The sequence below is a fragment of the Xyrauchen texanus genome, chromosome 46, assembly GCF_025860055.1.
Source record: "Xyrauchen texanus isolate HMW12.3.18 chromosome 46, RBS_HiC_50CHRs, whole genome shotgun sequence".
NCBI lineage: Eukaryota > Metazoa > Chordata > Actinopteri > Cypriniformes > Catostomidae > Xyrauchen > Xyrauchen texanus.
In genome coordinates this window covers 11,625,486-11,635,723 of record NC_068321.1, presented here as the reverse complement: position 1 = coordinate 11,635,723, position 10,238 = coordinate 11,625,486, and the positions used below count along the sequence as shown (strand labels likewise).

The window sequence follows — 10,238 nt, the reverse complement described above, 5'->3', positions numbered from 1 at the left end:
GGATTTATTGCAGTGGAATTTAAAACTTCAGGTTTTTGTTAGTTAAACATCCCAAACATTTGTTTTTATACCCTTTCCTTTTTTTAGCATTGCTGCTGTAGTGAAACGCCTATACCATTTCACAAGATTACTGGTGATACCCGACATACTGTATCTGGCACAGCATACATAAACAGTACGTAACACACTGAATGAGTTCTTTGGGATTTCAGTATCACACAAATTGGTGAGCACTCTTTTTCAGTAGCAGTCCAACAAAGAGCAAAGTACTGATATTAAAAATATGATTTAATGTAACTAAATCAACAAGACTACACTAGTGTACTCCAACAAAAGTAATTATTAAAGGAATATTCTGGGTATGATACAAGTTAAGCTCAATGAACAGCATTTGTGGCATAATGTTGTTTACCACAAAAAATTATTTTGACTCAAAAACAGAACAAATACATTTACAGTAAGGCTCAATGGAAGTGAATGGGGCGTGCCCATAAACATTCAAATACACACTGTGACATAAAAGTGTAGCCCCATTTTAGTGTGATAAAATCACATGCTAACCTAATTTGTGTAGAGTTATATCTGATATTACAACTTTGTTGTTATGATGATGTAACAATAATCAGGTAATGTCTTACCGCTGGTAAACCCCTGATTTATCACACTAAAGTAATGATAGCATGCAATGTTTATGTCTTGTGGCTATACTTTTGAAACAGTGTTTATGTTGTTTATTGACTGGCCCTATTCACTTTCATTGTAAGTGTCTGTAGACAAGATTTTAGCTTTTTGTTTTTAATAAACGAGGGATGAGTCAAACTTGTTTTTGTGGATATTAAAATTATGCTGCAAATGTTGTCGACTGAGCTTTATTTGAAACCTGAAGACTCCTTTAAGGGTTAGACCAACTAGAAACAGAAAGGAATACTGCACACAAACTTGAAGCTCTAAAAAGCACATAAAGTCAACATAAAAGTATTCTATAAGACTTCAGTGGTTAAATCCATGTCTTATCAAGCAATCTAATCCGTTTTAGGTAAGAACAGACAAAATCTCTTTTTTTTTCTGCAGTCTCTAGGCACAATCAGTATTTCAAGCTTGATTACACTTATAGTGCTTAATGCATGCACTGCGCACTAGATGGTTCTAGAAATCAAACCAAAGAGATTTATGGCGAAAAAGGAGTTATATTTTGATCTATTTCTCACCCACACTTATCGCATCGCTTCTGAAGACATGGATTTCACCACTGGAATCATGTGGGTTACTTTTATGTTGCCTTTATGTGCTTTTTGGTGTTTCAAAGTTTTGATCATCATTCATTTGCATTGTAGAGCTGAGATATTCTTATAAAAATCTTTGTTTGTGTTCTGCAGAAGACAGAAATTTATACACATCTGGAATGGGATGATGGTGAGTAAATGATGAGAGCATTTTCATTTTTGGGTGAACTATCCTTTTAAGGTATAACATTTGCAGGTTACCACTTACATTTAAATTATGCTAGCCAAAATGTTCTAGCCATTTTTGCAATTACTAAAAACATTTTAGTGAAAGTATGAAGTGAGCTCTCCTTAAGTTTACATAGGTGCCACTGAGTATAACCACAGGTGTAGTTCATCACATTAACTATGGCATATTCAACTACATTTGACAACCAGAAAGTCAAATATTTTTCTGTATTGGTATGATTTTGTTTCAAAATGCAATGATATTTATACATGTTTAAGTCAGGCTTAAGTGTTCAAATTGAAAAGGTTCAATATCAATCTAGGGCGAATTCTGGGGTAAAGGGTGTGAGTTACTCAGGGTGCTGGGCAAGAGAGGAGAGGGTAAAGTTCATAATTGATCTTCATTAAAACAAAGATAGCTAAGTTAATGGCTTACACAAGTATACAGGCAATGGTATTTAATGGCCAAGGAGGATAACCATTAGCCAACTAATTTAACTTCTGAGCAAGTTGATTGTTTATTGTTATGTCAATGTTGTTATTTTATGTCAATACATTAATTGGCTATATTGCCAATGTATAAGTCTGCAGACATGCAAGAATGTCATATGACATACATTGTGCACACATTGGTTTCACTTTAATTGTATAGACACTCAAGGTTAGGGGTGAGTGCCCATTGTTCACTTGCATAATAATTCAAACATACACCAGATCATTGTGATTTTGTGATATGTTGTTCCTTTCTCTGTTCATTCTGCATTGAAATATACTGCACCCCTATACCACAGCCTGGAATAACACTGTTTGTGTTACAGTATATATCTAAAAAAATTAGCTTCAAGCGCATGTTACAGTAATATAAAGCTCATGTATATAATGTATGAAAAAAGACACAAGCTCAGTAAGTTTTTCTCAATCGCTTCGGCTAAATTCTCGAATGAGAATTACTTTTTGCAAAACCTCGGAACAATTAGATCTTGTTCAAACCAGATTTGAATTTCTTATTCATTTAAGCAAATTGCACATGTTTTGGCACGTGTGCAAAAGAGCCAGCACAATTGACTACAATTTGCACAACTAAATGCACATGGCTTGCTGATCAAAACTGATGAGTTTATTCTCAGTGAAATTTACTCTTCACAACTTCTAAACATTATTTCATCATGTGAGACATCACAAGCAAAACATTCAATTATCAAAATCTGTCAGACATATATTCCTTAAATATCTATGATATGGAAGGTTTGTGATGTCTGCTAAATCTCTGGCCAGGCCAACAAGAGCAACAGGATGTCCAACAAGAAGATGGGAACTTGTAGTTTTATGTACTGTGAGAAGGTAGGAGGTTCTGTAATGTTTTTTTACAGAAGTACCGCAGGTTTTTTCCATTGTTGAGGGTTTTTGTTTTTTGTGTGTATATCATTTTGTGTCAATTTCTGTTCAACTATATTTGAATGAATTATGTAAGAAATGTGTACAAATGGGCATGCAAATGTGAATTTTGTTTACATATAACACATTGCTACAAAAATAATTTACTGTATACATACAAATGTGCATATGCTTTTTCTGTGTACTACAGTATTGTACATTTTTGACATTTCACAGTAAACTTTTACCTACTGTTGAAATCGGTATCTAAAAAGCGCAGCGTGATACAAAATAGCATTCAGCTAGACTAAACTAACATTCTTGTATAGTACAGTAAGCAGTCAGTGTCAACAAAAATAAGTAGAACAAAAATGATATTTGCATGAAACTAATATTTCCAGAGTTGACTGCAATGGTGAAAAAACATCTAAATATTTTGAACAGAACGGCTCACACTATGACAAAAAAAAAACTTTTAATTTTTGTGGCATTGGCCAATTTACTGACACAATAACTAGGTTTTGAAGCACGAATTAAATGTTTTGGGTGAGTAACTACATTTAGCAGACATGCAATAGAGTTGTGATATCCCATAAAACAGTTGTGACAATTGCACTTACAGTTTAGAGAATATTAAGACCGTTTCAAAATATGAGCCAAAGCGATTGAAATTTTTTTTTATATCTGCATCAAGAGCTGGCATCCTTCAGCTGCTCCTAAATTAAAAAATTAACAATTGAAATCTGAGGTCATGGTAGCAATGTGACATTGAAACTTGTTTTGTTTTTTTAGCCTAGATTAGATAGACAGAGAGACTGACAGAATAGATAGATAGATAGATAGATAGATAGATAGATAGATAGATAGATAGATAGATAGATAGATAGATAGATAGCATGGTGTGGGACATGTGAAAACATTCTATTTGCACAAGGTATTTGGTTTATTTCAAATCACATTTGAATACATATATGGAAATGTTTTCCATCTAAATCACTATTTTAATGCAAAAACAGTTATAAAGATGCTTATTATGCTAATAAGAACAGAGATGTCCTTATGTTTTGAATTCCCAAAAGAAAACCTATGCCTGGAATGTTGCTGTAATTCTGAGCAGCCCTTCTTTCCTATCAAGACAAGAAGAAAGATCTGGATAAGCCAACAAAATACAAAAGCAAACTATTTAAATTTGTAATGTTATGTTGCGCAGCATACTAATCTGTTTTATGCAATTAGGATGTACTCCATCATACACAAAACATTCAAGATATAAACATACAAGATATAACAGTTTGCTGACATAGTCAAATATCTAAAAGCAATACATTCTGTAGACCTACTGAATGCATTATTTATAATGTCTCAATTCAAAACCCTTTTTGAAAAAAATCAATTACATAGCTTTTTCAGTTCGAAGCACATCCTTTTCAAATGATGTCAGATGGTTATACTTACGCCTCTCTTATGAATGTCTCCTGTGATATTCTGTCATCACTAGTTCCATCTGGGAACTCATTGAAATTCTTGATACCAAGTGTCTTCAGTGCTATGGGAATGCAACAAGACTACTGTATGTTGTGCTTATCATACCACGTCAGACTATTACACCATTAATTTATTTTATACCCTTCAACTGGAAACTAATTAGGTTTATATGGGATTATTCAGTTAAGAGTAATGTATTTCTAATGCAGCAGTGTATTTGGTTAATTCTTAGCAAACACATGCCATTTGAGCTCAATTTGTTTCTCAAGGCCTTACTACTTATTTATCAGAATCAGAATGAGCTGTATTGCCAAATACTGTATGCTTACTCATACAAGGAATTTGTCTTGGTGACAGAAGTTTCTAGTGCCCAAACAATACAACCACAAGACAGAGATAATAAAAAATAGAATAAAAATAAAAAGTGAATAGAAAATATAAGTGTATAGAAATACACAATAATACGTATATACACATATGTACAAATTTGTTTTATACAAGGGAATATAATGACAGAAGAGGTAGGATATGTTGGATAAATATAAATAGACTACGCTCTGAATTGCACATAACTATTGCTCAATGGGGCAGTTTTATCTGTTCATGAGATGGATAGCCTGAGGAAAACACTGTTCTTGTGCATGACAGTTCTGGTGCTCAGTGCTCTGTAGCACAGACCAGAAGGCAACAGTTCAAAAAGGTAGTGGACTGGGTGAGTGGCGTCCTGAGTGATTTTTCAAATCCTTTTCCTCACTCTGGAAGTATAAAGTTCTTGAAAGGAGGGCAGGGGGCAACCAATAATCCGCTTAGCAGTCCGAACTGTCCATTGTAGTCTTTTGATGTCTTTTCATAGCTGAACCAAACAAGACAGTTATTGAAGTGCGAAATGAAAAAAGTTATTAAAATCAGATGGTAGAGCCCAGGAACCTGAATGACTCCACTGCTGCCACAGTGCTGTTCAGAATGGTGAGTGGGGTCAATGTTGGTGTGTTCCTCCTAAAGTCCACTATCATCTCTACTGTTTTGAGCATGTTCAGCTCCAGGTTGTTTTGATTGCAACAGACAGTCAGCTGGTTCAACCTCCCTTCTGTATGCAGACTCATCGTCATCCTGGATGAGGCCTATGACAGTAGTGTCATCTGCAAACTTTAGGAGCTTGACAGAGGGGTGCTTGGCGGTACAGTTATTTGTGTACAGGGAAAGGTGTAGTGGGAAGAGTACACATCCCTGGGGGGCACCAGTGTTGATCATAAAGATGATGGAAGTGAATTTCCCCAGTCTCACTAACTGCTGCCTATCTGTCAGAAAGCTGGTGATCCACTGACAGTTCAGAGAGTTTGTGTAATTTAGTCTGGAGAATAGTGGGGATGATGGTGTTGAAAATTAACTGAAGTCCACATAAATGATCATTGCATATGTCCCTGGTCTGTCCAGATGTTGCAGGATATGATGCAATCCCATGTTGACTGCATCATACAGAGACCTGTATGCTCGATAAGCAAATTGAAGGGGATCTAGAAAGGGTCCAGTGATGTCCTTCAGGTGGGCCAACACCAGTCTCTCAAATGACTTCATGGCCACAGATGTCAGAGCGACGGGTCTGTAGTCATTAATTCCTATGATTTTGGGTTCCTTTGGGACAGTAATGATGGTTGAGCATTTGAAGCAGCAGGGAACTTCACACTGCTCCAGTGATCTATTGAAGATCTGTGTGAAGATGGGGGCCAGATGGTCAGCACAGGATTTTAGACAAGGGGGTGAAAAAACATCAGGGCCCTGTGCTTTCCTTGTCATTTGTTTTCGTAAGGCCCGGCACACATCCTCTTCACAGATCTTAAGTGCAGGTTGAATAGCAGGAGGGGGGAGGAAGGGGTCGCAGGAGGTGTTGATGTTTGTGTGAAGTGAATGTCAGATTGGGTGTGGGGTGTGAGACTGGGCTTTTCAAATCTACAGTAAAACACATTCAGGTTGTCAGCCAGTTGTTGATTCCCTACAGTGTTAGGGGATGGTGTCTTGTAGTTAGTAATGTCTTTCAGGCCTCTCCACACTGATGCAGGGTCATTAGCTGAAACCTTGTTTTTTAGCTTCTCAGAGTAGCTTTTAGCCACTCTAAGCCCTTTTGTCAGTGTGTTTCTGGCCTGATTGTACAAGGTTTTATCCCTACTTCTGTAAGTATCCTCTTTGGCCTCATAAAGCTGCCTGAGTTTTGCTGTAACCCATGGCTTGACATTGCTGTATGTTAAATAAGTCCTAGTAGGGATCCTCACAGGAACTGATATATGATGTCACAACATCTGTGAGCTTGTCAAGGTCTGTGGCTGCAGCTTCAAAAACACTCCAAACAGTGTAGTCAAAGCAGGCTTTTAGTTCAAGCTGTGCTTCATTGGTCCATATTTTTACAGTCTTTAATACAGGTTTAGCTGATTTTAGTTTCTGCCTATAAGTCGGAAGAAGATGATCCAGACAGTGATCAGAGAGTCCCAAAGCTGCTATAGGGACACAGCGATATGCATCCTTTAATGTTGTGTAGTGATCCAGTATATTTCTGTCTCTGGTGGGGCATGTAATGTGCGTCCTGTATTTTGGCAGTTCACGGGTGAGGTTGGCGCTGTTAAAATCGCTGAGAATAATAATACAATTATAATAAAAAACCTAATAAAAGTGAGTCCGGGTATTGTTGTCCCATTTCTGTGATCTGATCTGTTGCAGCGCAGCACTCCCACACACTTACAGTATATAAATATAAACACTCACCAGAATAAACGAGAAAAACTCCCACAGTGAGTAGAAAGGCTTACAGTTGATAAAGAGTGCTTCCAAATTCTGCAGCACATCTTCTTTAATATTGTTACATCTGTACACCAACAGTGTTGGGGAGTAACGGAATACATGTAACGGGATTATGTATTTAAAATACAAAATATAAGTATCTGTGTTCCACTACATTTACAATTTAAATCGTTGGTAATTAGAATACAGTTACATTCAAAAAGTATTTTGATTTCTGAAGTGATTACTTTGCATTTTATTGTCATTTGTTTCATTTAATATTTAGTCCTTTCAGAAGGAAAACATTTATACATATAAATTATGTGATCAAAAGTGCATTTGAACAGCGGGAAACACTTTCTTATGATATGTTACATTCATACAAGCAGACAGAGAAGTTTGGAGCAGAAGAAATATAAATATATCTTGTATAAATAGTCAGCTTTACGCTAAGCTAACATGCTATTTCTAGCTGTTTTACATGCACATGTTACCACGCACGATCATATTTTATCAAGAAAATTTACGTTGGATCATAAATTCTTTTTTCTAGTAAGACCTTTGATATTAGGGCAAAAATCATATGCTTGATAATAATTTTGTATTTGTTTCCTGTAAAAATATCAAAGAATCCTTAAAACAAGATAAATTAGATTGATATTGTTTTAGAAACAACACTGCATAAGATATTTAGGTGTTTCAGATAATGTATTTTTAACATGTGTATTTTGTCTTACTGTACTGACAGAGTTTTATAGTCAAAACAAGTGAAAAAATCTACCAGTGCTGAAGAAGTAATCCAAAGTATTTAGAATATGTTACTGACTGACTAACGGAATACTTTACAAATTACGTTTTACAGCATGTATTCTGTAATCTGTAGTAGAATACATTTAAAAAGTAACCCTCCCAACCCTGTACACCAACTTTCATTGATGTAAAAGCATTTAGGCCTAAGGACATTTTTTATTTGAATTGACATATTGAATTCATTTTTTTGTATAGTGGCCATATTTTTTTTGTTAAATATAATATTTAATTATTCTTTTCAGTGCTTGGTTATCATTGCAATATCAGCCAATATACATGTCCAATTCATCACCATTACATTTGAATGGATTAATAATTTTAATGCATTCACTGTCTGTAGCAGTGTCAAAGGGATTTCACTGACACAGTTCTACTCGGCCATCACTGAGTCTGTCCTGTGTACATCTATAACTGTCTGGTTTGGTTCAGCCACCAAATAAGAAGGAAACTACAACGGACAGTCAGGACTGCTGAGAAGATTAGATAGAATTAGGTAGAGTGCAGGTAGAATCATTCTGGACCCCACACACTCTGCCCATTCCCTCTTTGAACTGGCCTCTGGCCAGTGCTACAGAGCACTGAATACCAGGACATCCAGGCACAATGACAGTTTTTACGCTCAGGCCATTTTCCACATGAACAATTAAACTGCCTCAGGAATCCCCCATAGTACAATAATACCTATCTCATGTACATATGTAAATTCACATATTTAATTCAATACCTGTACATACGCCAAACTTGCACATACATTACCACTTGCACGTATGTATATACGCTATTCTGTTATATGTTCTATTATTTGTATGTCTATTTATACTCATACCTTGTTTTATATTCTGTGTGTCACTGTAATTTTCTGTGCACTTGTTTCTCCTATCACCAAAAACAACTTTCCCTTGTGTACGTGACAACACATGGCAATAAAGCTCATTAAGGTTCTAATTCTGATCATTAGAGAATTTTCAATTATGGGTGAATTTTTCCTTTTCTTTTTAGATAATTCAGAATTTGTCTTTGTCTGTTTGTTCAACACTGTTATGCTGTGACATTTCCCCTGTTTAAAAACAATGGCTTTTCATTTTTGACATCATGTTCGAGGGAGTGACATCGTAAAAGTCTTTCTGAACACATTGTTCAGCCTTTATCAATATTTAAAAATGGTTACATTTGTATTAGCCTCCTCAAGTATTGTTTTGTTTTTCTTGCCATACAGTAAAAAAAATATTGACTGTAAACAATGTGGTATAATACAAAGATAAGTAGTTATTAGATTTTTTTCTAAGATAATCATGAGAATGACTGAACAGCTATTTACTGGTATGAACACTGAACAATGTGTGACATTTACCTCTGAAACATCCTCAGTAATTACCTTCTTTGTATTGACCATAAGTGATGTAACCTTGATGGGAAGGATCCAGGATTCCGAACAGTGCTTCTAAATTGGAGTCATTAAAGAGACATGGACAGTCCCCTGGACGGAGTTTGGACACTTTGAGCTTTTCCAACTGGTCAATCAGAAATTCCCTAGGGCGCTCTGTACGGGCAGAATCCGTAAGATTGAGTGTCACCAAGAGTTTTCGTTTTGACACAATTTAGAAGAACAAGACAGCAAATAATTTAGCAGACACATTTGCCCTTATACCTGGTCTGTAGAAGAAAAGCATACTAGTTAAATTATCCATCAGGTCACTAATGTTGTGTTTCTTGAGGTATTCTGCTGCCTCTTGCTCTCGTGGCGTTGACATCTTGGGCAGTGCCGACTCTATCCGTCGTCAAGTTTATCACAGGTTGCTATGATACCGCGCATGTGCAGTGGAGGTTAGAAAAGTGCGACTTCACATCGACGAAATAGTTTTTGTTTTATTGTAATATGTTTGATAACTTGTTTGATTAATTATATCTTGACGCATTTTGCGTCAATTCCATTTTGATCTTTAGCTGCGTGACATGTTTCTAAGCCTGTCATTAGTAACTGAAGAGAACTTAAATCAACCTTTGGTCTTAAAAAGTGTTAGTACGTTCTTCCAAGTGATTCTGATTGTATTTACATAATGTCAAAGTTATGTCCATCAAACATAGCATTAGATTATTTAGGATAAATTTATTTAAAATAATTTTATAATCACGATTAGCTATACCATCAACAATTGGTTTCTTTAACAGAAATAATAGCATACAAATCCAACATATTCTTGAATGAATGTTTGATACAAAACGTTTGATCCCGTTGACGTTGAATAAGCTTGTAAGGGGGAAAAAAGTTTTGTGAGTGTGCCTCATCCAACCAACTGTTGCTTGTGAACTCTGGGATGAAGAGTTCCAATGGCAGCGAAAGGAAAAGCA

At 35.8% G+C, this 10,238-nt stretch overlaps 1 protein-coding gene across 2 annotated transcripts; it reads right to left on the bottom strand.

Annotated features, from left to right (window-relative positions):
* Nucleotides 1–3,630: 3,630 nt before the first annotated feature.
* Nucleotides 3,631–9,650, bottom strand: si:dkey-42p14.3 (EF-hand calcium-binding domain-containing protein 10). Of its 2 annotated transcripts, XM_052120136.1 has the most exons (4): nucleotides 9,538–9,650; nucleotides 9,265–9,429; nucleotides 4,281–4,371; nucleotides 3,631–3,952 (listed from the first exon to the last, which is right to left on the bottom strand). In XM_052120136.1, the coding sequence occupies exons 1-4, from the start codon at nucleotides 9,638–9,640 to the stop codon at nucleotides 3,910–3,912; spliced, it is 402 nt and encodes a 133-aa protein (XP_051976096.1). In that variant the 5' UTR covers nucleotides 9,641–9,650; the 3' UTR covers nucleotides 3,631–3,909. The 2 variants fall into 2 exon arrangements, with proteins under 2 accessions (XP_051976096.1, XP_051976097.1); XM_052120137.1 differs by lacking the exon at nucleotides 4,281–4,371.
* Nucleotides 9,651–10,238: the final 588 nt, after the last annotated feature.

Coding starts and splice junctions, on each gene's coding strand:
- si:dkey-42p14.3 (XM_052120136.1), bottom strand. CDS start 9,640: ATGTCAACGCCACGAGAGCAAGAGGCAGCAGAATACCTCAAGAAACAC. Junction 9,430..9,537: donor GCTTTTCTTCTACAGACCAG/GTATAAGGGCAA, acceptor CTGCCCGTACAG/AGCGCCCTAGGGAATTTCTG. Junction 3,953..4,280: donor GAGACATTCATAAGAGAGGC/GTAAGTATAACC, acceptor TTGTCTTGATAG/GAAAGAAGGGCTGCTCAGAA.